General features: G+C 41.0%; 1 protein-coding gene across 4 annotated transcripts in view; it reads left to right on the plus strand.

Annotated features, from left to right (window-relative positions):
• Window positions 1–2: 2 nt before the first annotated feature.
• The window catches only part of FANCD2 (FA complementation group D2), a 58,949-nt gene continuing 31,552 nt past the window's right edge, over window positions 3–27,399 (plus strand). Inside the window, exons 1-18 of one of the 4 annotated variants that reach the window (XM_060109078.1) lie at window positions 3–107; window positions 1,950–2,042; window positions 3,598–3,738; window positions 4,336–4,403; window positions 4,567–4,670; window positions 5,080–5,140; window positions 7,077–7,129; window positions 9,837–9,915; window positions 11,163–11,287; window positions 13,154–13,241; window positions 14,010–14,114; window positions 15,501–15,601; window positions 15,977–16,085; window positions 16,312–16,347; window positions 20,818–20,961; window positions 22,840–22,974; window positions 24,669–24,800; window positions 26,716–26,826. In XM_060109078.1, coding sequence (XP_059965061.1) covers window positions 1,979–2,042; window positions 3,598–3,738; window positions 4,336–4,403; window positions 4,567–4,670; window positions 5,080–5,140; window positions 7,077–7,129; window positions 9,837–9,915; window positions 11,163–11,287; window positions 13,154–13,241; window positions 14,010–14,114; window positions 15,501–15,601; window positions 15,977–16,085; window positions 16,312–16,347; window positions 20,818–20,961; window positions 22,840–22,974; window positions 24,669–24,800; window positions 26,716–26,826 — 1,656 coding nt within the window. In that variant the 5' untranslated portion in view covers window positions 3–107; window positions 1,950–1,978. Of the gene's footprint in view, window positions 257–1,949; window positions 2,043–3,597; window positions 3,739–4,335; window positions 4,404–4,566; window positions 4,671–5,079; window positions 5,141–7,076; window positions 7,130–9,836; window positions 9,916–11,162; window positions 11,288–13,153; window positions 13,242–14,009; window positions 14,115–15,500; window positions 15,602–15,976; window positions 16,086–16,311; window positions 16,348–20,817; window positions 20,962–22,839; window positions 22,975–24,668; window positions 24,801–26,715; window positions 26,827–27,399 lie in introns of those variants that run through there. The other 3 variants (XM_060109079.1, XM_060109080.1, XM_060109081.1) reach the window with 3 other exon arrangements.

A 27,399-nucleotide genomic window follows, 5' to 3' on the forward strand; every position in this document is an offset into this window, starting at 1 on the left:
CGTCACGGCGAGGCGCGCGCACGGCGAGGCGCGCTTAGGTGGCGTCCGTGAGTCGTTGTGCAGCGCGGGAAAGTCGAAAAGGAGGGGCAGCAACGGCTTCTCGGCGGGTGAGTGGGGCAGCGGTCGTCTCCTCTAGAGGCCCCGCGTCTCTGCGGCCCGGTTTCTAGGCCCCGGCAGAGCCCGGCCTTTCCTTCTGGGGCTCCGCGCCCCGAACCTCAGCTTCCTCAACTGTCTTGTCGTGGGATGATCCTCCCAGGTACCTCCTTGCGTCGTTAAAATGACGAAGTGAGGAGGGAATTGACCCCTGCTCCCTACCCGGAGGACCTGGTCCGGGCAGCCCGTCCGGTCTCCCCGGCTTTCAGGCTTCTCTGGAAGCGGGACCGGTTAGCACGTGTTACGGGCGTGTGCCCTGAAGTCAGGAGACCCTGACTTGCCTTAGTTTTTCCATCGACAGAATGGCCGGTAATGGTTATAAGTAGTAAACGAGGCAAGGATAAAGAAAACGCTTAGCATGACGCTTGGTACATAGTAAATGGTAAATATTATTGCAAGGCACTATTATAATCAAGAGTAAGTGTAGTTGGTAGTTAAGAGGATCCTGGAGCCGGATTGCTAAATTGGAATCCCAGCTCTGCCACTGAATGTGAGAATAATGGTACTACCTTAGAAAGTTTTGTGAGGAATAAATGAAGTATCAAATGTAAAGCACTTAACATAGTTTTTATTAGCTGTTACTATTTACCTGCCTGCCAGCCATTCTCATTTAGCGAATATTCTCGGAAATTTTTTTATGCCAGGTACCTAGCTGGGCACTAGGCATACCTGAAATAAAGGACACTGGGTTCCTGCTCTCAAGGAGCCCCACAGTCTAGTGCATTGTAAGGGCTCCTACATATACTCTGGAGCAGGGAAGCTGGAGTAGCAATCTCCCTTGGGGATAAGAGGAAGATGATATTTGACTGAGTCTTTAAGGAGGAAGAGTAATTTCCAGGCGGATAAGAGCATTTCAGGTGAAAACAACATCTTATGCAAAAGCAGTGAAACCAGGAAGGTTCTAGTTTACAAAATAGAACTCCCTGTGGTTCAGGCCCTCCCCTACCTCTGCAGGCTCATTTCTCACTCTACATTCTCCCTGTTTCAGTGTTGAGTTTTTCTCTGCTTGGACCACTCTTCTCATACCTCTTCTACTGGCTAACTCTTATTTCAACCCTCAGGTCTCTGCTTAAAAATCACTTTCTCAAAGAGATTATCCCTGAGAAATCGTCCCTGCTTTTCTTCATCACCGCCAACTAGACTAGATTTCCTCATAGCACCTTGCACTTTTTTTTTTTTTTTCTTTTTTCGGTAAGCGGGCCTCACTGTTGTGGCCTCTCCCGTTGCGGAGCACAGGCTCCGGACACGCAGGCTCAGCGGCCATGGCTCACGGGGCCAGCCGCTCCGCGGCATGCGGGGCATGAACCCGTGTCCCCTGCATCGGCAGGCGGACTCCCAACCACTGCGCCACCAGGGAAGCCCTGCACTTTTCTTTTATAACTACATCAGGACTACTTGGTACTATATAGTAAACTCCCTGAGGACAGGGATTGTATTTGATTCACACTTGTAACCCCAGCACCTAGCACAGTCCCTAGCATATAGTATTGGGTTAATGAGTTAAAGGAGCAGTAGATTGTGGCTAGATGATGAAGAATCTTAAATGTCAGAGAACTGTGGGATTTATCTTTTAGCAAGAGGGAAACGGTCTGGCTAAAGAGGCAACTAGGTAAACAAGTCTTGAAAACAAGGGAGTTTTGACCAGATAGAGGAGTTGAAATTTTCTCAGCACCTGGATTTAGATAGGATTTTACAAAGTCTTTGGTTTTGGATAGTTTTCTTTGAGCTAATAGCTTTAACTTCTCAGAATTTAGCTTCTAACAGGTAATTTCTGTTCTCTGATTTGCTCTGCAAAGTAATTTAACTGAAAAAGGCTTTGGTCAAAATGGTTTCCAAAAGAAGACTCCCAACATCTGAGGATAAAGAGAGCCTGACAGAAGATGCCTCTAGTAAGTGTCTAGTCATTTGTTGCTTTATTTCCTGTAGCAAATGTGTGAGGCACTAAAAGGGTTATAAAGTTCCTACTTTCAAGTGCTGGAGTCACCAAGGCTTAATGGATGGGGCACACAGAATCTAGTATCAGGAGATTTGGAATGAAATTTCTGCCTCTAATTAATTGCATGTATGACTTCGGGTATGCCCACTATAGTCTGTGAGTTTCGGTGTCCACGTACATAGGAGGAATCTACATACATAAGAGCTTAACTATTGTACATCCTTTAGGTGCTGGGGCACAAAGATATGACATAGTCTATACCCTTTATTTTTTATTTTTATTGTTTTTAAAGGATCTCTGGATTGGGTTGTATTTTAAACAAGCTCCCCCACTTCCCACCACTTTAAAAAAATATTTATTATTTATTTTTCTATTTTTGGCTGCATTGGGTCTTAGTTTTGGTACGCAGGATCTTCATTGCAGCATGTGGGATCCTCCTCTGCTGTGTGAGGGCTTCTCTCTAGTTGTGGCATGTGGGCTTAGTAGTTGCAGTGCGTGGACTTAGTTGCCCTTTGGCATGTGGGATCTTAGTTCTCTGACCAGGGATTGAACCTGCGTCCCCTGCATGGGGAGGCAGATTCTTAACCACTGGACTGCCATGGAAGTCCCTTACCTTTAAAAATCTTATGGTCCCCTTTCCTGCCTTAAAAATGATCTAGATAAATGCTATGATGGTGATGTATAAAGGAAAAGCATCATATCAAAGCAAGCACACCAGAGGCAAAGGAAGAGTACAGAATCTGTCCATACGAGAATGCAGTTGACAGAAGCCCTAAGAGTTCCAATGAGAAGAGGTTGATAGTCTTTCATTCATCACACTCATCCACTCTATTAAGGCAATTCTAACGTTGCTTCATTAAGGGAGAAGAGTAGATAATCTTAACTTCAGGTACCTTTTTGTTTTTGTTTGCTTATTTTTTATTATTTCTTATGGATTGAAAGCCTTGGGATGAAATCAGTCTGGGCTTTGTACTCAAAGATATGATATAGGAGAACCTGCTGCATTCTTTCTACCTCTATATCCTGATCGTTGGTTCTCAAACTGTGGTGTGCATCAGGATTATTACCTGGAGAGCATATTAATAATTCAGATTCCCTTGCTCCATCCCTGAAATTTTGATTCTCTGGGACATGACCTAAGAATATGCTTTTAGTAAGCTTCCCAGTGATTCCAACACAATGGTTTGTAGACCACATGAGACACCCTGACTGCTTTAGAATTTGGCTGGAAAACATTTCTCTGGTCATTGTTAGAGGTGGCACATTTTGAATTCTTCAAATGAAAACTCAGTAGGTGAAAATAATTCAATTTGTTGATTGTTCTATTTGTTTGTTTGCAAGCCATTATTGCTGACCCTTGTTAGAGAGAAAATTGCACAGCAGCATCAGTTCCAGTATAGTTCTTCAGGAACCCATCAACTTTCCTCTTAGGGTTATTGTTCTAGGGTTTACATTTTAACCTTTGCTTTAGTATTTGTCACATTCTTGAAAATTTTGTCTACTTTCAGAAGCCAGGAAACAGCCACTTTCCAAAAAGACAAAGAAATCTCATGGTCATAATGAAGTTGAAGAAAATGACAGTGTCTTTGTAAAGCTTCTTAAGACATCAGGAATTACTCTTAAAACAGGAGAGAGTCAGAATCAACTAGGTAATATTTTAAACAAAATCTTTTGTCTGGGTATAGTGAAAGGGCTCAGAACTGAATCATGGATTTTCTAGAGAGGCAATGAAGATTAGAAATGGGAACACCATCTGTCTTGAGATAAGGATGAAACTGAAATGGCTTTTTAGAGAATGTTGTTACTCTCTTTGGTACTGATTAATGAATGTTAAGTAAAGGATGTCTAATCCTTTTTTTTTTTAAAGAAAGAATGTTATGTACTAGTATTACTTTATGTTTTCTTGTGAAAAAATAAATTAATACCTAGAGAGCAATTAGATCTGTGTCAGAATAATTTCAGAAGAAAATTTATAAAGCCACGTAAGGCCCTACTTTGGGGGCATAGATTATTCCATCCAGCTAAGGTTTTGGCTTTTTTTTTTTTTTTTTTAAAGAATACTTAGTAGCTATCCTTTATAAAAAAGCTAATTCTCTTTTGCAATGGGTTTATAAGAGTTGGCTCTGAAATTAGGTTAGAAATATCTTTATTGGTTTCATCAGACAGGAACCTAGGTCTTAGGAAAGTAAAACTCTGGTAGGAAGTGTTAAAGACACTGGGGACCAACTAGTCTTCTTTCCTCATAGCTGTGGATCAAATCATTTTCCAAAAGAAGCTCTTTCAGACTCTGAGGAAACATCCTTCTTATCCCAAAGTATGTATTTTCTCGTTAGTATTTTTGTTTTTGCCCAGTACTCTGGAATTGGGAGTTTAAAGACACTAACATAAAGTTGAATAGGCTTGAATGATTTTAGCTAATCGACAGCAAATGTTAAACTAAAAATCTTACTCTTTTTTTTTATTTTAATGTCACTAAGATAGTAGAAGAATTCATTACTGGCCTGGAGTCTTACATTGAGGACCAAGACAGTTTCAGGAACTGCCTTTTGTCTTGTGAACATCTGCAGGATGAGGAAGCCAGGTGTGGAGACAAAGCACTGGACTGTTGCTGAAATTTAGTCTGTTGCACTTAACTGGATTGGGAGGTGGAGTTGGGGCAGAATGTGATTTTTTGGAATTTTACTTTTGATTTATAGCTCTCTTTTCCTCAAAGTTTTAACCTAACCTTTAAATTATTAAGTTTATGATAACAAGACTAAGAACCAGAATGTTTTCTAGAATGTGTCTCACCTGTGTTGATACAGTTTCAACTCTACTTGTCTGTGACTTAAAAGCTATCTTCTCATGTTCTGTATTTCTTATCTAACAGGATAGCTTCTCCCTAAAAATTACATAGTTAACCAATTTTACAGGGAAAAGATAATAAAAACATTAAAACAAGAAAAACAAAATAGAAAACCAATCTCCCCCCCCACCTTTTTTTTTTACAGCATGGGCACATCTTACTGTAAGAGCCTCATTAAATTGCTTCTGGGGATTGACATATTACAGGTGAGACTGTGCCACTTTTTCTGTGAACATTTAATGGATGTGGTTTGTGGTGTGTGCCCAAGTGTAAGTGGCTGGAGCACAGGGCAGAGCAGGGTTAATGGGAGAGTTTGGGTTTGCAACAGGTTACCACAGCCCTGTTGCTGACATGAATCTTATAGGGCAGTATCTGTGTCTTTGGACTGAGCTGATAAACCCAATACATCTTGAAACCTCATTTATCTGGCGGCCTCTGATTCCTGTTTTGTAAAGCTTCATCCTGTGTGCTCTGAGTACCTTGTATATCTCTGCCATATTCACATCTGCATCATCTCCCATTTAGCTTCGTATTTGCTTATTAACTAGATCTTTCCCTTTTCCTCCTCCTTTCTCTCTTAATTAATTAATTTATTTATTAATTTATTTTTTGCGGTATGTGGGCCTCTCACTGTTGTGGCCTCTCCCGCTGCGGAGCACAGGCTCCGGACGTGCAGGCTCAACGGCCATGGCTCACGGGCCCAGCCGCTCCGCGGCATGTGGGATCTTCCAGAACCGGGGCACGAACCCATGTCCCCTGCATCGGCAGGCAGACTCTGAACCACTGCACCACCAGGGAAGCCCTCTCTTAATTTATTGATTAGACAATCAGTGAGATGTTTTAAACATCTCAAATTATAGAAATATATATACAATGAAAAGTCTCCCTCCCACCCTGTCCTTCATTTTTCCTCTTTTCTTCTCTTGCACTGTTAATCTTAATTCCTTTTCATTGGAAATCTTGAATAAATTTAGTTAGCTTAAATCTAAGAGCTCTCAAAAAAAAAAAAATCTAAGAGCTCTCTTGTTCCTCAAAAGAGAAATCTTTTCTTGCAAACTATTTGATAATCTGTTAAAGCCTGCATTTCATGGGTTAACAATTGTCATCATAATAATGTTTTTGATTATCAGATTATTTTAATGTTGCCTTGATAGTCATTTTGTAATTTTTCAGAGGACAGATTATTGATAAATCTTTGTATTCCAACAGGTTATATTCAAAATATAGGCAGCATTCATGTGGACATACTTTTTTGTTTTTAAATCTTTATTGGAGTATAATTGCTTTACAATGTTGTGTTAGTTTCTGCTGTGTAACAAAGTGAATCAGCTATATGTGTATATATATATCCCCATACCCCCTCCCTCTTGAGCCTCCCTCCCACTCTTCCCTATCCCACCCCTCTAGGTGGTCACAAAGCATGTAGCTGATCTCCCTGTGCTATGCGGCTGCTTCCCACTAACTATTTTATATTTGGTTGTATATATAAGTACATGCCACTCTCTCACTTCGTCCCAGCTTACCCTTCCCCCTCCCCGTGTCCTCACATACATTCTCTACGTCTGTGTCTTTATTCCTGTCCTGCCACTAGGTACATTAGAACCATATATATATATTTTTAGATTCCATATATATGTGTTAGCATACAGTATTTGTTTTTCTGACTGACTTCACTATGAATGACAGACTCTAGGTCCATCCACCTCACTACAAATAACTCAATTTCGTTTCTTTTTATGCCTGATTAATATTCCATTGTATATATGTGCCACATCTTCTTTATCCATTCATCTGTCAGTGGACATTTGCTTCCATGTCCTGGCTATTGTAAATAGTGCTGCAATGAACACTGTGGTACATGACTCTTTTTGAATTATGGTTTTCTCAGGGTATGTGCCCAGTAGTGGGATTGCTGGGTCATATGGTAGTTCTGTTTTTAGTTTTTTAAGGAACCTCCATACTGTTCTCTATATTGGCTGTATCAATTTACATTCCTGCCAGGTGGACATTCTTATAATGAGGATTTCAATTATAGCAGGGTTTTTCCTCCAAGAACTCTCGTTGGAGAGAATTACAGCTAATTATGCATTTCTGTTGTACATTTTGAGACAATCTCCTAACTCCCTATGTCTTCTTTTTTAGCCTGCCATTATCAAAATCTTATTTGAAAAGTTGCCAGAATTTCTTTTCAAAAAGTAAGTGGAGTTACTTTGGAATGCTCAAAGTACCCTGGTGTACTTATGTTTCTCTCTGAAAACGTTGCTCTGAAGCATCATTGGTATGTCTGAAGATCATATTTATTATGACTCCAGATTCTTAAATGACTACTGAAGTTTTACTGGGTTGACTTTCTTTGAAATTTCATCTATTTATATGTCCATGTATTCCTAGGATACACAGTAAACTGGTAATAGTGGTTGTCTCCCAGGAGTGGAGCCAATTGGCTGGAGTTATATATTCTCTGAATACTGTTCTTTACCTTTTCAATTTTATACTGCATATGAGCTACCATTTTAAAAAATTTACTTTAAGGGAATTTCCTGGCAGTCCAATAGTTAGGATTCCGGGCTTTCACTCTCTTGGGGTCTGGGTTTGATCCTTGGTCGGGGGAACTAAGATCCTGCAAGCCATGTGGTATGGCCCCCCCCCAAATTCTTTCTTACTTTAAAAAATAACTAAGGGACTTCCCTGGTGGTACAGTGGTTAAGAATCTGCCTGCCAATGCAGGGGACGTGGGTTTGAGCCCTGGTCCGAGAAGATCCCACATGCCACAGAGCAACTAAGCCCGTGCACCACAACTACTGAGCCTGCACTCTAGAGCCCGCCAGCCACAACTACTGAGCCCATGTGCCACAACTACTGAAGCCTGCGCACCTAGAGCCCATGCTCCGCAACAAAAGAAGCCACTGCAATGATAAGCCCGCACACCACAATGAAGAGTAGCCCCCGCTCGCCATAACTAGAGAAAGCCTGCATGCAGCAACGAAGACCCAATGCAGCCAAAAATAAAAATGAATAAATAAATTTACTTAAAAATAGTAATAATAAAAAAATAACTAAGAGAAAAAAAGAACAGCCTAACGGAAAAGTAGATAAAGGTCATGAATAGACAATTCACGGAGAAGAAATATAAGAGCATTAAACACTTTTTTTTAACGCTCAAGTTCATTAATAATCAAATACAACAATTTCAAACAATAAATAGATTTTTTTCCCTCTCAAAGGATCTCCCTTGTTGAGTGCAATGAACAGGCATGCTCATATATCACTGGTAAACATATAAAGCAGTGTAATTACTCTGAAGGGCAGTAGGTTGTGTGTATCAAAACCTAATTGCATACTCTTTAATGTTCAGCCATGCCTCCAGATTTATCCTAAGGCAATACCTATGAATGAAAACAGTAATGAATAATATTACTGTTTAAAGTAACAAAAATTGTAAACTGAGATATTCAACTATAGGAGATTGGTTAAGTAAATTAGTTATATCCACGTAATGGAATATAATGTGGACATTAAAAATTTTAAAGAGGATTATTTAATACCATGCATTAATTGAAAAAACAGGCTACAAATCAGTATTTACAGTTCCACTCAGTATTTTGTTAAAAAAAGGTACATACACATTTGCATAGACACATATACACATGTATATCAATGGTGGACCTCTCTGGGAGAGAGGATTTAGGTAATTTTTATTTCCTCCTTTTTAATATGTGCTGCTTCTGGGTCTTGTATGTAACAATAGTAAACTTGAAGATTTATCTTTAGAAATATATGATTTGCCTGAATGGCTTGCACTATGCTTTGTGTCCTGGCTAAGTCTTTTTTAGCAGTTAAATTTGTCTATAGTAAACAAAGACTGAGAATGCTGTCAAGAAGAGGAGCTGGAGGTGGTCCAAAAGTTAGATATAGGAGGCTGGTAAGAAGGCAGAGACTGTCATTTTAGGGGAAATAATACTGGGAAGTTATTTATAATTTATTATGAATATTAATAATAATTAATGATTATTAATAAATATTGTTATATTAATGATAATACTAATACTGAGCCAACTTCTCTTCATCCATAAATGGTTTTCAGTACTTCGACAGTCTAAATCTGACCTTCTGTTTCCATAGTGGTAAAAATTACTTGCATTTTTTAGTACTTTATCACATTGATGTAATTAGTTTTTTACCTCTTATTTTATTTTATTTATTTAGTTTTAAAATTTATTTTATTTATTTTTTAAATTTATTTTGGCTGCTTTGCGCCTTGTGCGCAGGCTTTCTCTAGTTGCCGCAAGCAGGGGCTCTTCTTTGTTGCGGTGCGTGGGCTTCTCATTGCGGTGGCTTCTCTTGCTGCGGAGCACGGGCTCTAGGTGCGCGCTCTCAGTAGTTGTGGCTCGCGGGCTCTAGAGCGCAGGCTCAGTAGTTGTGGCACACGGGCTTAGTTGCTTTGCAGCATGTGGGACCTTCCCGAGCCAGGGCTCGAACCCGTGTCCCCTGCATTGGCAGGCGGATTCTTAACCACTGCGCCACCAGGGAAGTCCCAGTTGTTTACCTTTAAAAACAATTTATCTTACTCAATTTGTTAAAGTTTGTTACCTTTATTTTTTTTAATTGTTCATATATTTTAAGAGATACTCGCCAGACTTTTCTTCCCCTCTCTAAACCCTCCCCAGGTATAGCCACTAACAGTTTAGTGTGTCTTCCTCCAGACATCTTTCTCAACATACATAAGCATATGTCTCATGCTTTTTTTGGTATTACCTGAGTGTTTAGCACAGTGTGCAACGCATGGTAAGTGTTTAGAAAATGTTAACTGAATGGCTGAAATGTTATATGCAGTATTAATGCTTGCTGCTGTGTAAGTCAGAAAGGGTACGTTCCTGACTTCTCATCCATCCTAACATTCAGCGTGAACAGTGATGGACTCAACATGCCTCGACTCATCATCAATCAACTGAAGTGGCTTGACAGAGTTGTGGATAGTAAGGTAAGTTGGGGACTTTTTCTGTCTCTTGGGTTTATAGTGTGTTTTCCACACTTAAACTTTTGGCATTTGCATGGTATTTTTTCCTTTCTAAACAAAAAATTCATATTTTTCTATCCATTATCTTTTTTAGCTTTAATAATTTGAAAACCATGGTTATTTCACCCATTAAATTTCTCTAAAATAAGAAGTGTATCTAATTATGATGACTGGATGTCATTTATTAAATAAATATTTGGAAGGAGCTCATTAACTTCTCAAAGTACAGAGATTATTATTATGTTTTATTTCTCAAAAGCAATGAGATCCGGGGCTTCCCTGGTGACGCAGTGGTTGAGAGTCCGTCTGCCGATGCAGGGGACTTGGGTTCGTGCCCCGGTCCGGGAGGATCTCACATTCCGCGGTGCAGCTGGGTCCATGAGCCATGGCCGCTGAGCCTGCGCGTCCGGAGCCTGTGCTCTGTGACGTGAGAGGCCCCCGTACCGCAGGGGAAAAAAAAAAAAAAAAAGCGATGAGATCCGAAACCATCCTACTTCATTGCAAATGTGTTATTTTAATTACATATTGAGGAAAATTTCTTTGGGATTATGTTACTTGTTATTAAGCACCTTGGTAAAGTTGAATCTGTTTTGAGCCTGTTGCTTAAGGCCCATTTCTTTTCAGAGTTCTTAAATAATTCTACTAATTTTTGTTAGACATTCAAAGGCTAAATCTTTATTTGGAAGAACATGAGTTTTGGAATCTCATCTGGGCTGGAATTTTGGGTCTGCCACTTATTAATTGTGTATCCTTGAGCAGCACATAACCCTACATTTTAAAAATGGGAATACAGTTGTGAAGATTAAGTGAAATAAAGACAGTAGAAATGGGGGGGAAAAAAAAGCAAAAGAACCCCCAATTGTTGGACTTCCCTGGCAGTCCAGTGGTTAAGACTCTGCACTCTCCCTGCCAGGGGCCCGGGTTCAGTCCCTGGTCGGGGAACTAATATATCATAAGCTGCTCGGTGCAGCCAAAAAATTAAAAAAAAAAAAAGTATTAAATAATATGACATCCAGCCTATTTTTTTTTCTATGTACCATCTCATTTGTGAAAATCTCTGGGTCACCTACCTCTGATTTTAGGCTTTGAGCTTGAGTGTGTGTGTAGTTGTCGTATTGTACACAAAATAATTCCAGCTCTACATTTCATGAGTAGGAGGTCTTTCTCTATTCTGGGTAGTGTTACAATTCTAATAGTCTCCTCCACTGCAGGATCTCACCACCAAGATCATGCAGCTGATCAGTATTGCTCCAGTGTACCTGCAGCATGACTTTGTCACCAGCCTACCTGAGATCCTAGGGGATTCCCAGCATGCTGATGTGGGGAAAGAACTCAGGTGGGTAAGCACCTCATTGGCATCTTGAGCAAGACTTCACTTTGGGAGCCTTATCACTGCAGTATAAAGAGTAGTAATAATGTGTTTCCTGTTAAAAATAAAGATGCTGTGATGATCCATGTAAAATAATAATAATAATAATGTGTTTCTTTTTTTTTTATAAAAGAGGATGATACCCATCTTTCTAGGGTATGGAATTTGACTTCCTTTTCTAATAATGAGTGGTTTTTTTTTTTTGGCTGCATTGTATCTTTGTTGCTGCGCATGGGCTTTCTCTAGTTGCGGCGAGCGGGGGCTACTCTTCGTTGTGGTGCATGGGCTTCTCATTGTGGTGGCTTCTCTTGTTGCTGAGTACAGGCTCTAGGCGCGCAGGCTTCAGTAGTTGCAGCACACAGGCTCAGTAGTTGTGGCACGTGGGCCCTAGAGTGCACAGGTTTCAGTAGTTGTGGTGCGTGGGCTCAGTAGTTGCAGCATGTGGGCTTAGTGGCTCCACGACGTGGGATCTTCCTGGACCAGTGATCAAACCCGTGTCCTCTGCATTGGCAGGTGGATTCTTAACAACTGCGCCACCAGGGAAGTCCCTAGTTTTTTAAATTAATTAATTTATTTATTTTGGGCTGTGTTGCATCTTCGTTGCAGTGCGTGGGCTTCTCATCATGGTGGCTTCTCTTCCTGTAGAGTACAGACTCTAGGTGTTCGGGCTTTAGTAGTTGTGGCACACGGGCTCAGTAGTTGTGGCTTGCGGGCTCTAGAGCGCAGGCTGAGTAGTTGTGGCGCATGGGCTTAGTTGCTCCGTGGCATGTGGGATCTTCCCAGACCAGGGCTTGAACCCGTGTCCCCTGTAATGGCAGGCAGATTCTTAACCACTGCCACCAGGAAGCCCCAATGAGTGTATATTTGAGTAGATCCGTGTACTTTCTTTCTTTTCTAATAATGAGTATATATTTGAGTAGACCTGTGTATCTGTCATGAATATGAAGTCTGGCTTAGGATTAGGTGTATAAATTTGGTCTGCAGAGACATAAACATTATTCCTTCGTTTTGTTAACATTTTCTCTCTCCAAGGGTGTCCTCCATCTTGACTACACATCCAAATAGTTTGTGGAGCTTATTAAACATCAACTTCTTTGGTCCCTAAATGATTCATTCTAATGCACATTGCTGTGTCAGATCTATTGCAGACATCCATTGCTTACTAACATTTACATGAAAAATACTAATTGATAGGGCAATAATGAAGAAGAGGAGAACAATATCACTACATAATTTTATTTCTGTTTTAATGCAACCATGTATTTATCCTAGAAGTAGTTAAAAACTTCCAATTTGTTATACCTCCTTTTCTATAGTTGTCTGTAAAGCTGTCTCCAAAAATGTCCAGTGATTTCTTGCTTTTGTGCTTTTGGGCAGGATACTCCTTCTGTGTATAGCACTGTATACCCCACTTTGCCTGCTTGTCCTTTTGTATAACCTTCTCTTAGGATCCGTCACTGTCCTTCTCTACTGTGTGCTACTGTAGAACCCTACACTTACGTCTATCATGTTTATCACACTTCATTGTAATTGTTGTAGGTTTTCTTTTTCCTTTTCTCAGGAAGGCTATATACCAAACTCAGTAGTGGTTTCCTCTGAGTAGTGGGGATGATGAGGTAGGGCTTCTTGTTTCTGCTTTGTTTATTGTTTGAATTTTTCAAAATGAGCATTAGTTTTTTATTAAATCAAGAGAATGTTAATGAAACATACTATAAATAGAATTTCATTGGAACTAAGTATATCCTCTCTTCCTATACCTTGAGTGATTTTCCTGTCATTATTTGCCCAGCTCTGTTAAAATCTGCACAACTTCTCTCTTTCTACTATTCACAGTGACCTTCTAACAGAGAATACTCTGCTCACTCTCCCAATCCTGGATGTCCTCTCTAGCCTCCGACTTGAGCCGAAGCTCCTGACTAAGGTAGGGAGGACTCTGCTCTCCAGAAAGAGCTCCAGCTTGCTCGCTTCCCAGAACCAGTGTCAATCAGTCATTGCCTTGGACCAATCGTATATAATGAAAATTTCTTTTTTTTTTTTTTTTTTTGCGGTATGCGGGCCTCTCACTGTTGTGGCCTCTCCCGTTGCGGAGCACAGGCTCCGGGCGCGCAGGCTCAGTGGCCATGGCTCACGGGCCCAGCCGCTCCGCGGCATGTGGGATCTTCCCGGACCGGGGCACGAACCCGTGTCCCCTGCATCGGAAGGCGGACTCTCAACCACCGTGCCACCAGGGAAGCCCGAAAATTTCATTTTGAAACAATGCTGAATGACGTTTGCTCTCTTTTTTCTTTTCAGTGAATTTCATGTGCCATACTATGATAGATTAACTGCTCATTTTTAATCAGTATGTTTTAGTGGAAATCTTCTATATTGCCTGTATAGTTACAAACTGCTCCCATAGGAATAACAACTTTTTATGCCTTCCTCTAGCCAGTGGAAAATTCAGCCTCCAAAATTAAGAGAAGAAGACTTTCATGTTTATCACCTGTCTGTTTTTGAAGAAGCTGTAGCATTAACAATTGAAAGCTTGTAATTTGGAAAAAAAATAATAAAATGAGACGTTTTTCTTCCAAAATTACAAGTGAGAAAACTGAGTGAGAGAAATAATTTTTCTAATTTTACCTAACGAGTCAGTACTAGATTGAGGCATTAACATGAAAATATGTAAGGTTTTTGTGCTTTTTATGTTTAGGTCCGCCAGTTAGTGATGGGTAAGCTGTCATCTGTCATGTTGGACGATTTACCTATGATCATCAAGTTCATTCTTCATTCCATAACAGCCACGGATGCACTTGAGGTACCCTACTGTTTCCTAACAAACACTGTAGGCAGCTAGATCCTAGAGAGTACAGGGGATAGCAGTGGTACCCTTGTGAAACTCAGAAGTCATAAAAAGACTAACCTTGAGGAAGATACATCAAGATAAATTATTTAAATTAATCGGTTCAAATTGCTCATCTCTGTCCCGAAACTAATTGATAATGCTGATTAATCCAGCAGGGGAGAGAATGGAGCTACCAGCCAGACTTGTTCTATATAAGCTACTACAGGTTATATTTGCTATTTCAGTGTAATGCCTGAAGGAATTCTGAAATTTTAAAGAGCATGACAGGGACTTCCGTGGTGGTCCAGTGGTTTTGAATCCACCTTCCAAAGCAGGGGACGCGGGTTCAATTCCTGTTGGAGAACTAAGATCCCACGTGCCACGGGGCAGCTAAGTCCATGTGCCACAACTACTGAGCCCACGCACCACAACTAGAAAGCCCATGTGCCACAACTACAGAGCCCGAGTGCCACAACTACAGAGCCTATGCACTCTGGAGCCCGAGCACCACAGCTAGAGAGAAGCCCGCACACCACAACGAAAGATCCCACGTGCTGCAACAAAAGATCCCACATACCACAACTAAGACCTGATGCAGCCAAAAATAATAAATAATTTTTTTTTTTTTTTTTTTTTTTTTTGCTGTACGCGGGCCTCTAACTGTTGTGGCTTCTCCCGTTGCGGAGCACAGGCTCTGGATGCGCAGGCTCAGTGGCCATGGCTCACGGGCCCAGCTGCTCCACATGTGGGATCTTCCCGGACCGGGGCACGAACCCGTGTCCCCTGCATCGGCAGGTGGACTCTCAACCACTGCGCCACCAGGGATGCCCATAAATATTTTTAAAAATAATAAAAAAAAAGTAAAGAGCACGGCATACTATACTCACATTAGCTATTTTCATCAGCTGCCTTTTTCAAAATGCCTTGTTTAACAATACATTTAATTAAGTAAGTAAAACACTATTTTATTTATTTTTGTCTGTGTCAGGTCTTAGTTGCAGCACATAGGATCTTTCGTTGTGGCACGTGGGCTCTTCTCTTGGGGCACATGGGCTTCTCTGTGGTTGTGATGCACAGGCTCCAGGGTGTGTGGGCTCAGTAGTTGTGGCGCACAGGCTTAGCTGCCCTGTGACATATGGGATCTTACTTCCCCGACCAGGGATCAAACCTGTGTCCCCTGCAATGGAAGGCGGATTCTCAACCACTAGATCACCAGGGAAGTCCCAACAATACATTTAATTTAATAATTCTTCTTCCTCAGTCTTTCAGGAGAATGTTATGGTTTTTCTATTGAAAGAATAGATTGTGCTTATGTGCTATGAATGAGCAGAACACATAGCTAATATTCATTTGCTGTAGGTAATTTCTGAGCTTCGGGAGAATTTGGATCTGCAGCATTGTATTTTGCCATCGTTGTTGCAGGCTTCTCAAAGCAAGTTGAAAAATAAAGGACAAACAAGGTATAAACTCATGGACAGTTATCACCCTTTTTCTCACATAGGCAAGGAAAGTTTTCTGACGTTTATCCTGAATCCAGGACAGAAGATCTTAATACTTAACAACTACAAACAGTGGTAGTAGTATTACAATCGTGTACTACTATACAGTTTTTCAAATCATATTTCTATGTATAAGTATCTGTGTGTGTGTGTGTGTGTACTCCCTTTGCTCTGCAGATCAATTCCAGATAGACTGCAGTACAATTTTACTAGCCATTGTACACATGAAGTTGTGACTTGTTTTAAGGCATGTGGCTAGTAAGCAGGAACCCAGATCTTACAGGTTCCTCTGTGATAAGTGGAAGAATGATTTTTTTTTCCCTCTGCTACTTGTAGTTCTTCAAGAAATCAAGAAAACAGCAGTCAAGACTGTGTTATTCTTCTCTTTGAAGTAATAAAGTCAGCTGTTAGATATGAGAAAATCATTTCAGAAGCTTGGATTAAGGTGAGTGAGATCTTTAAACACTGAGGAAGAAATGGGTGGCAATTAGTGACAGATATGTAAGTAAAGGTAGGTTGAAATAAAAGTCTTAAAAGTCAGTCAAGTAGAAATAATAGATGATGGTTGCCAGATGGGCAGATTGGTTCTCAGATAAGAGAACAGAGCATGCTGAATAAGGCGAAGAATGTTCTTATGTGTTGTAATATTTTTGTAACCCTTGTTTTTCCAGGCAATTGAAAACACCACCTCAGTGTCGGAACACAAGGTAATGTTCATGTACTATGAATTTTAAGTATTGCAGATGTAAAATTAGTGATATTGGCTGGCTTTCCTTCCTGCTGTTTTCTCTGGCTCCTTCCAGTCATCCCTTCTGTGACTTTTGTAGCTGCTCTAATAAACCTTAGCTGCCTGAGGAAGATAATCTGAAGGGGTGACTTGCCAGATGGTCTTTATTCTGGCAATAAAATGAAATAAAATATCCATAAGGGGAAATAGTAACATTCCAAACAGGCATAGTGAGTTGCAGTCAAAGAAGCTGGGTCCCCCTCCCATGAGGAGGTGAGGACTAGAGTCGCCTGGGTCATGAGTTAGGTATTCAGGCCCCTCTGTCTGTCTGATTGCCCTTCCTCCCACCACATGGAATTGTCAAGATAGTGGCATTTCATGTTTCACTTTCCTTTACCTGACAGAACTGAATCAAATAGTCCATCTGCTCTCAGGGCAGTGGTACTGAATCTGTCTTAAATCTGGAGATACTTCAGTCAAGAAGACACTTTGGGCCTCCCTGGTGGCGCAGTGGTTAAGAGTCCGCCTGCCGATGCAGGGGATACGGGTTCGTGCCCCGGTCTGGGAGGATCCCATATGCCGCGGAGCGGCTGGCCCCGTGAGCCATGGCCGCTGGGCCTGCGCATCCGGAGCCTGTGCTCCGCAACGGGAGAGGCCACAACAGTGAGAGGCCCGCATACCGCAAAAAGAAAAAAAAAAAAAAAAGAAGACAGATGATTGAATTTCTTGTGTACTGATTGGTTCCCTTTAAGGATTTTCTTTAGTTGGAATCTCTTGTTTTGTAGAGTTTTGTTAGTTGGATTATCCAGTTGTTGGATGACTATTTTAAAAGCTCCTGTGATACTGAATAAAACAATGAAAAACTCAATAATTTTTTGTGGTTGCCAGGTTGAGGGTGGGTAGGGAATCAAAATATCCAAGACAATGGTTTTATTATTGCATAACCCTTGACCTCCTGCATAGCTATTTTTACAGATTTCTGATCATTGTATAAATATAATTTTGTATTCTCATTTTTTTCCTCTTCACATTGTGTCATAAACATTTTGCATGCTTCTGCATTGTATTTATTGTCTTTTTTTTTTTTTTCGGCCACACCATGCCACATGCAGGATCTTCCCCAACCAGGGATTGAGCCCATGCCCCTGGATTGGCAGCATGGAGTCTTAACCACTGGACTGCCAGGGCAGTCCTTATATTTTATTTTTTTTTAAATTTTTTTTTTTTTTTTTTGCAGTACACGGGCCTCTCACTGTTGTGGCCTCTCCCGTTGCGGAGCACAGGCTCAGCGGCCATGGCTCACAGGCCCAGCCGCTCCGCGGCATGTGGGATCTTCCCGGACCGGGGCACAAACCCGTGTCCCCTGCATCAGCAGGCGGACTGTCAACCACTGCGCCACCAGGGAAGCCCAGGGCAGTCCTTTTATTGTCATTTTTAATAACTGTATTCTGTCCTGCTATAATCTGTCAGAATTTTGGTGTCTGTGTTGGGCCTTCAGTGAAGGGATGTCTCAAGTAATTTATTGTTTTTGCTTTTATTAATTAGAACATCTAACATTTATTAAAATCTTTTCTCATTAATTGAGATATAATTGACATTTTATATTAGTTTCAGGTGTACAGTGTAATGATCTGTTACTTGTATATATTGCAAAATGATCACCACAATAAGTCATTAATGTCCATCACCATACGTAGCTACCATTTTTTTTTACTTGTGATGAGAACTTTTAAGGTCTACTCTCTTAGTAACTTTCAAATGTGCAATACAGTATTATTAACTATATTCACCATGTTGTACATTACACCCCCATGACCTATTTATTTTATAACTGAAATTTGTACCTTTTGGCCCCCTTTACCAACTCCCTGCCAACTCCCTACCCCTACCTCTGGCAACCACCATTCTGTTCTCTGTATTTGTGAGTTAATTTTTGTTTTATTTTTTAGATTCCACATATAATTGAAATCATATACTATTTGTCTTTCTCTGTCTGACTTATTTCACTTAACATAATGCCTTCAGGGTTCATCCATGTTGTTGCCAATAGCAAGATTTGTTCTTTTTATGGTTGAATAATATTCTAGAGAGAGTGTGTGTGTTTATATCACATTTTCTTTATCCATTCCATCAATGGACACTTGGCTTGTTTCCATGTCTTGTCTATTGTAAATAATGCTCTAATGAACATGGGGTGCAGATATCTTTGCAAATTAGTGTTTTTTGTTTTCTTCAGATACGTAGCCAGAAGTGGAATTGCTGGATCTATAGTAGTTCTATTTTTATTTTTTTGAGGAACCACCGTAACGTTTTCCATAGTGGTTGCATCAATATACATTTCCACCAACAGTGCACAAGGATTCCCTCTTCTCTGCATCCTTGCCAACATGTGTTATTTTTTGTCCTTTTGATGATAGCCGTTCTAACAGGTGCAAAGTGGTATTTCATTGTGGTTTTGATTTGCGTTTCCCTGATGATTAGTGATGTTGAACATCATTACATGGAGGTTGGCTATCTGTATGTCTTCTTTGGAAAAATTTCTATTCAGATTCCCTGTACATCTTTTAATTGGATTGTTTGTTTTTTTGCTTTTGAGTTGTGTGAGTTCCAAGTAATTTGTGTTTTTCTTTTTTGTCCCGCTTGACTTTTTAACTTCTCTGTCTCTCTCTCTCTTTTCTTTTTTCTTTTTTTTTTTTTTTGTGGTACGCGGGCCTCTCACTGTTGTGGCCTCTCCCGTTGTGGAGCACAGGCTCCAGACACGCAGGCTCAGCGGCCATGGCCCACGGGCCTAGCCGCTCCGCGGCACGTGGGATCTTCCCGGACCGGGGCACGAACCCATGTCCCCTGCATCGGCAGGTGGACTCTCAACCACTGCGCCACCAGGGAAGCCCATCTCTCTTTTTAAAAAAAATATTTTTCTGTTACTTGGCAGCTGTAACTCTTTATTTATTTATTTGGCTATGTCAGGTCTTAGTTGCAGCATGCGGGATCTTTTGTTGCGTCGTGCAGTCTTCTCTCTAGTTTTGGCACACAGGCTCAGTAGTTGCAGCCCTTGATCTCTCTAGTTGTGGTGTGCAGGCTCAGTAGTTGTGGCACATGGGCTCTAGAGCGCATTAGGCTCAGTACTTGGCAGCACATGGGCTTAGTTGCCCTGTGGCATATGGGATCTTAGTTCCCCGACCACAGATCGAACCTGCATCCCCTGCATTGGACGGCAGATTCTTAACCACTGGACAACCAGGGAAGTCCCTCTTTTTTTTTTTTTTTAAACATAGGTAATACAAGCTAATTGGGGAGAAAAAAAACCCACAAGTAATCTAAATACGTGTAAAATAAAGTTTACCTCCGCTCTCTGTGCCACTCTTCATGGGTAATCATTCTTCCAGATTTTTTCCTGGAAGTTGTATGTGTGTGCAAGTGCAGGCACACTCACTCTTATACATATTTGTACTTGTATATTGTTTTTACAAAAATAGAATTACTATGATTATTGCAGGTTGCTTTCTTTTGCTTCACAATATGTTGTGAATGTCTGTCAAAAAATATAGCCTATCTCATTTTTAAAAATATTTTTTTATGCAAAAAAATATTTTTGGGGGGCACACCACACGGCATGTGAGATCTGTTTCCTTACCAGTGGTCGAACCTGCACCCCCAGCATTGGAAGCATGGAGTCTTAACTGCTGGACCACCGTGGAAGTCTCTAGCCTATCTCTCTCTCTCTCTCTCTCTTTTTAATAAACAAATAAATTTATTTATTTATTTATTTATCTATTGATTTTTGCCTGCGATGGGTCTTTGTTGTGGTGCGTGGGCTTCTCATTGCATTGGCTTCTCTTGTTGCGGAGCATAGGTTCTAGGCACGTGGGCTTCAGTAGTTGTGGTGCATGGGCTTAGTTGCTCTGCAGCATGTGGGATCTTCCCAGACCAGGGCTCAAACCTGTGTCCCCTGCATTGGCAGGCTGATTCTTAACCACTGCACCAGCAGGGAAGTCCCCTATCTCATTTTTAATGGCCATATAATGTGATGAAAATGACCATCATAATTTATATAACCTTTTTCATATTGACAGACATTTACGGACTCTCCAACTTGTCACAAAGTAATTTTCCTAATAATAATGAAAATGTATAGTGAAGTTGGCAAGTGACTTAATCTTTTTTTCCATAATAAATGTGAAGCTATTCAAAGTTATTTCTGTGATAATACTACTTTTGCTTGTATTCCAATATTTTTTTAAAAGTTACCAGTGGTTAATAGTTGTGACACTTTATTTCTCTGAAAAATATTTCTGGGTTTTATGAAAACATAGGTACTCCCATGAGAGTATGTTGAGTAAATGAGTATTCTTTGTTTTAATGGGAAAAAGTTGAAAGCTGCTGTTTTGTTGTAGTAAATGTACTGATTTATTAAACTGTTTTCGTATTGTTGCATATTTATTGACAACAGATTCTTGACCTGGCAATGCTTTTCATCATCTATAGCACCAACACTCAGACAAAGAAGTACATTGAGAGGGTGCTAAGAAATAAGATTCGATCAGGCTGCTTTCAAGAACAGCTGCTACAGAGTACATTCCATATTCATTACTTGGTAAGTGCCAGAGAATCAGACAGCATTAGTCTTAAAATTTTAGAGAGGTCGTTTTAACCTTTCCTACCCAGTGTGGGAATGATGGCATCACCAGCTTTGCTGGGTGTAGATGTTTGGCAGGGAGCTCAGTATATTTCAAAACATAGTAGGATTATTACTTACCTTGATTGAGACATTATGATGTTAATCAAATCAAACTAAGATCGGTTTTCATCTTTTTAGCAAAAATCACAAAATTGGTTTATGTTGAACTTACTAGACTCAAACCCCACATTCTTTTTTTATAGGAAATATTGCAATTCAGGTCTTCTACTGACATACTTACATAACTTTATTTTTAACCTAGAATAGAAAACTTTACAGCTCCCTTATAAAATGTCATCTTAGTTTCAGCCCATTGTTCAATCCCATTGAGACTTTTGAATCTTAATTTTATGTTAATCATTTTAATTGTCTAGCTCTCTATGATCTGCAACCTTGATAAACTTGCCTTCTGTATCCTGTTTTAAGTGGTTTCTAAAAACCCCTGAGTATAACAGGATCAGAGGAATGCTAATAGAGACATAATTTTGTATCTGTTGAACCATCACTATTTAGCCATTCAACACTATGACCCTGAGATGATCATTCCTATTGAAATATAAACCATTTGAATTGGAATTCTATAATCTAGGAATGGTGTTTTCCAGGTGAATATTCAGGATATTAATAGTGTATATACCTTCTTAGAAAACTGGGTGAACCAGAGGTTTAGGACCTGACTTAGGAACTAATGAGAATATGTAGCTGCGTCTTAAGACTTTATATTTATGGGCTTCCCTAGTGGCTTAGTGGTTAAGGATCCACTTGGCGATGCAGGGGACACGGGTTCGAGCCCAGGTCCGGGAAGATCCCACATGCCACAGAGCAACCAAGCCCGTGCGCCACAACTACGGAGCCTGTGCTCTAGAACCAGCAAGCCACAGCTACTGAAACCCTCGCACCTAGAGCCCGAGCTCCACAACGAGAGAAGCCACCGCAATGAGAAGCCTGCACACCACAACAAAGAGTAGCCTCCACTTGCTGCAACTAGAGAAAGCCTGTGCGCAGCAACAAAGACCCAATGCAGCCATAAATACGTACATACATACATACGTAAATAGACTTTATATTTAGGAATGGATTTAAAGTTTGTATTATTTTATCTTACAGTTCTTTCTGTGCTTATTTCTGCTATGATACATGTTTTGGCCTATAATTTTGCATAGGGCAGAAACCATATATAATTTTTATTGCATTTTCCTGAGTAAAGCATTATATATCCATTTCAGTGCTTAATTTAAGATTTTTTTTTAATTGTGATGATATCAGTAAAGAAACTGGACTTAATAACTGATTATTTATTCTGGTTCCATTAATGTCCACCTACTACCTTCTTGGTAGGACATGATCAGTTCCCCTCTTGATGTTCTTTAAAAGAAATCAGATTAGTTAGCATTGAACCTTATAGACTGATTTCAAATCATAACCAAGGCAGAGGAGACCTGCTATATCCCCATGTGGCAGTATGATTAAGTGAGGAAATTGGGATTTAGGAGATCTGGATTCTAGTTCCGAACTGGGCAGATAGGAACAGATTACCAGCTATTAGGCTTGTGGTTTAACTTCCTTGAGCTTACAGGTCAATTCTTACCCGTATGTTGAATCTCACTGATCCTGAGAGAAACTCAGAATGGTGAAGGATTATTCTGAGTAAAACAAAGATTAAGGTTCCTTAAGTTAAAATGAGAATTGGGGAGAACTCTGACATCTTAGTAGGGTTAGCAATAGCAACTCTAGATGCTGTGATAACTAAGTTTCTCCCACAGCTTCATTTCTCTCTACTCTTCCCTCCTCAAGGTTCTTAAGGATGTTTGTCCATCCATTTTGTCACTGGCGCAGAGTTTGTTGCACTCCCTAGACCAGAGCATAATTTTGTTTGGCAGTCTCCTATACAAATATGCATTTAACTTTTTTGACACTTACTGCCAGCAGGTATGTTGAAATGTTTATTTTGGGAAGGAGGGAACAGGGAAAAGGAAAGAAATGCAATTCCAGGTGACTTGCATGTGATCTGATGTTTTTATTTCTTCTTGTTTGGAAGGCATTGAAGGAGAAAGAACTCTGAACTGGGAGTTGGGAAAACTTAATTCTAGTCCTAGTCTCAAAATGAGATTGGACTTGAGGATCTAACTCTGTGTTTTGAGCTTTAAAATTCTCTGAGTCTAAAATAAGGTCCAGCTCCAGTCTGCTTCAAACAAACATTGGCTTAAAGGGCTGGGATTATCGTGTAATTTTCACAGTACAGTAATGGCAGTTTTAAACTTAGCTCTAAATAATCAACTGCCAGTTGATCCTGGAGTTGTTCTCTAGAAAAAAGTGTGGTGGAAAAGAAATGAAGGAGAAATGCCTGAGGGCCTAACCCTGTTCCCATGAACACGGGACACCATATTTAGTAGCACATATCCAGTCAGGGAGGGCTGTACTTATGGAAAGTGATTATAAAAACAAAGAACAAAGTGTCTTATTTTGTATTGTTTATGTATGCTATACCTTTATTAACAACATTAAAGCACATTTGAATGGAACTTTTAAAAATGAAGGCAAAATTTTTAAAATTTAAAACAGAGCTATAGGGGCTTCCCTGGTGGCGCAGTGGTTGAGAGTCCGCCTGCCGATGCAGGGGACATGGGTTCATGACCCGGTCCGGGAAGATCCCACATGCCGCAGAGCAGCTGGGCCCGTGAGCCATGGCCATTGAGCCTGCGCATCCGGAGCCTGTGCTCTGCAACGGGAGAGGCCACAACAGTGAGAGGCCCACATACTGCAAAAAAACAACAACAAAAAAAAAACAGAGCTATAGACTCAGCTGGCATGAGATAGGTACTGCACTTGAGAAAACCATGTGACTCAGTGTGGAGCAGCAGTATATTTATTTATTTATTTATTTATTTTGCGGTATGCGGGCCTCTCACTGTTGTGGCCTCCCCCGTTGCGGAGCACAGGCTCCGGACGCGCAGGCCCAGCGGCCACGGCTCACGGGCCCAGCCGCTCCGCGGCATATGGGATCCTCCCAGACCGGGGCACGAACCCGTATCCCCTGCATCGGCAGGCGGACTCTCAACCACTTGCGCCACCAGGGAGGCCCTGGAGCAGCAGTATAAAGGAAAGGAGAATGACATCTAAAACTTTTGGGGGGAATCGTCTTAATGTCTTAGAGACAACATCATGACCCATGTTTACTTGAAACATACAAGTCTAACTCGTAAAAACCTTTAGCTCCTTGAGTGCCACCTTTTCAGTAAATTTCAATAGATTAAGTACAACCATAACTGAATGGGTAATATTTAACCCATATGAGAAAAAGGAAAAGAAAAAGACTATGCCAGGGAGCAAAATCAGGAGGGTTTATTTAGACAGTGCTCACTGGTAAATTATGGGAAATAAATGAAGACTGGATGGTAGTGTTGTCAGAGTGACATAATCCTAAACCTCCTGAATCTAACATTAATGAAAACTAGTTAATAGAATTAGACGATGGGATTGGGTGGGTTGGGATTTTAACCAAGTTGAGATTGGAATGGCCTCTGGCATGAACCTCTTTTAGATTGGAATGGGCTCTGGCATGAACCTCTTTTAGATGACCATACCATATTTTAGCTTCACACTGTTTACTCTTCTCTGTATAGGAAGTGATTGGTGCCCTAGTGACCCATATCTGCAGTGGGAACGAAGCTGAAGTTGATACTGCATTGGATGTCCTCCTAGAGTTGGTAGTTCTAAACCCATCTGCTATGAGGCTGAATGCTGTCTTTGTGAAGGTAACTAGTCCTACCATTGACATACTGAATCATTTTTCTTTCTTGCATATATTTGAGAGGTACCTGATATCTATGTTAGTTAACAGCAATTTATTTTGTACTCTAGATATTGAGCACTGTGATTGGTAGAAGCAGGTGATAATGGAGGTGAGAGTGATGGGGCAAATAATAGAAAAAATAACTCATCTATCTTTGTATTAATTCATTCAATGAATACTTGTTTTTTTGGGGGGTTTTTTTTGGGTTTTTTTGCGGTACGCTGGCCTCTCACTGCTGTGGCCTCTCCCATTGCGGAGCACAGGCTCCGGACGCACAGGCTCAGCGGCCATGGCTCACGGGCCCAGCCGCTCCGCAGCATGTGGGATCTTCCCGGACCGGGGCACGAACCCGTGTCCCCTGCATCGGCAGGCGGACTCTCAACCACTGCGCCACCAGGGAAGTCGCCTGAATACTTGTTTTTACCTAACCATGTGCCAGGCTCTATTCTGGGTGCTGTGGCTATAAAAGTTAGTCTTTGCCTTTGATGATAGAAAGTAAGACACATAAGTAAGTCACTAAAAATACATGATGAATTCTCTAATAACGTGCTGTAGATATACCAGAGCAGGAATAATTAACCGGAGAAGTCTTCAAAGAAGAGATAACATTGGAGTGATTCTTGAAGGATAGAGATTTGACAAGAAAAAGTAAGGGAAGTACATCTAGGCAGAGAACAGTTTGAGCAGAAGCAAATTGGCACTACCCACGTCCATGGTGTGCCTGAGGGATGACAGGTAGATTAGCATGGTTGGCGGATAGGATAAGGTGAGCGGTCGCGGGAGGTGAGGACATAGGACAGGGCCAGATTATGAAGGATCTTAAATACTATGCTAAAGAGTTGCAACTTTATTTTATGGACAAGAGGGAGCTTGTTACAAGTTTTGTTTTTTTTTAATTCATTTATTTATTTTTAGTGCGTTGGGTCTTCGTTGCTGCACGTGGGCTTTCTCTACTCTTCATTGCTGTGTGTGGGCTTCTCATTGTGGTGGCTTCTCTTGCTGTGGAGCACGGGCTCTAGGTGTGCGGGCTTCAGTAGTTGTGGCTCATGGGCTCTAGAGCGCAGGCTCAGTAGCTGTGGCGCACGGGCTTAGTTGCTCTGCGGCATCTTCCCGGACCAGGGATCGAACCCGTGTCCCCTGCTTTGGCAGGCAAATTCTTAACCACTGCCCCACCAGGGAAGTCCCTTGTTACAGGTTTTTAATGAGGGTTTGACATAATCAAGTCTGGGCTTTGAAAGATAACTGTGTAGGCCCTGTTATCCCCATTTTACAGATGAGAAAACTGAGGCTTTGCCCAAGGTCAAAAAATAAGTAGTTCCCCTGTGACTCTTTCCGTATCTCTAGAGGATGAATAAGTTATTCATGGAGTAGAAGCTGAGAAATAAGGTCAGAGACATAACTTTTGGCAAAATACTGTTTTCACTAGGAAAAAGGGAAGTGTGGAGAAAAAGAATAGGGGGAGGTGCTTCCCTGGTGGCGCAGTGGTTGAGAGTCCGCCTGCCGATGCAGGGGACATGGGTTCGTGCCCTGGTCCGGGAAGATCCCACATGCTGTGGAGTGGCTGGGCCTGTGAGCCATAGCCGCTGAGCCTGCGCCTCCAGAGCCTGTGCTCCGCAACGGGAGAGGCCACAACAGTGAGAGGCCCGTGTACTGCAAAAAAAAAAAAAAAAAAAAGAGGGGAACTAGGAGGAGGTATGTTAGCATGACTAAGCAGAACATCAACCCTTTGGGCTCTGAGTATAGTTGTAGAGAACTGAAGCTTTTGTGGAACAGATGCCTGGCTATCTGTGTGTGCCTCTTATGAGGATTTTAATTTTTTTATTTAAAGGGAAAAAATGTTACTTGCTAATCTCATCATTGGCATTTTTTTCTCCCAGGGCATTCTAGACTATCTGGATAATATGTCACCCCAGCAAATACGAAAACTCTTCTATATTCTCAGCACACTGGCATTTAGCACACAGCATGAGGCCAGCAGTCACATCCAGGTAAGAGGCAGTGTGTTGAGAAAGAATCTTTTAAACCTCTTCAATTGAAATTTGCTGAACAAAATTACTGCAGCCTGTGTAGTGGTAGAAATAGAGTACATAGCTGTAGTCCTAGCATTTGTTTATTCTTTTCTTACTACAAACATTAGGTGTCTACTGTGTCCCAAGCACTGAGATGATAGGTATATATTAGACCTTCTGCCCTCAAGGAGCTTAGTCTGTTAGGGTGAAAATGAGTCTGTAATCAGCTAATTATGAAACTGAGTAAGAAAAGCCACTCAAGTACTATACTGAGTGCCACGGGGACACAGGGAATTCCCTTGTTCCCTAAGGAACATCTCCATCTAATGTGAACTCCATCTGGGCCTGCTCTCATTTGTGGGCATCATTCACTGAAAAAGCCAGGCAAAGGAACTAAAGATTAGGTTGGAATCATAACTCCTAGCTCTTTTATATCTTTAGTGCCACCTTGTGGCAGTAATCCATACTGGCCTGTGACTTTGAACAACCAGCACTTTTTTTTTTAACTAAAATTAATTGACTGGGTAATACACACGCATGGTATAAAATTCA

This window comes from Mesoplodon densirostris, chromosome 10, assembly GCF_025265405.1.
Source record: "Mesoplodon densirostris isolate mMesDen1 chromosome 10, mMesDen1 primary haplotype, whole genome shotgun sequence".
NCBI classification, from domain to species: domain Eukaryota; kingdom Metazoa; phylum Chordata; class Mammalia; order Artiodactyla; family Ziphiidae; genus Mesoplodon; species Mesoplodon densirostris.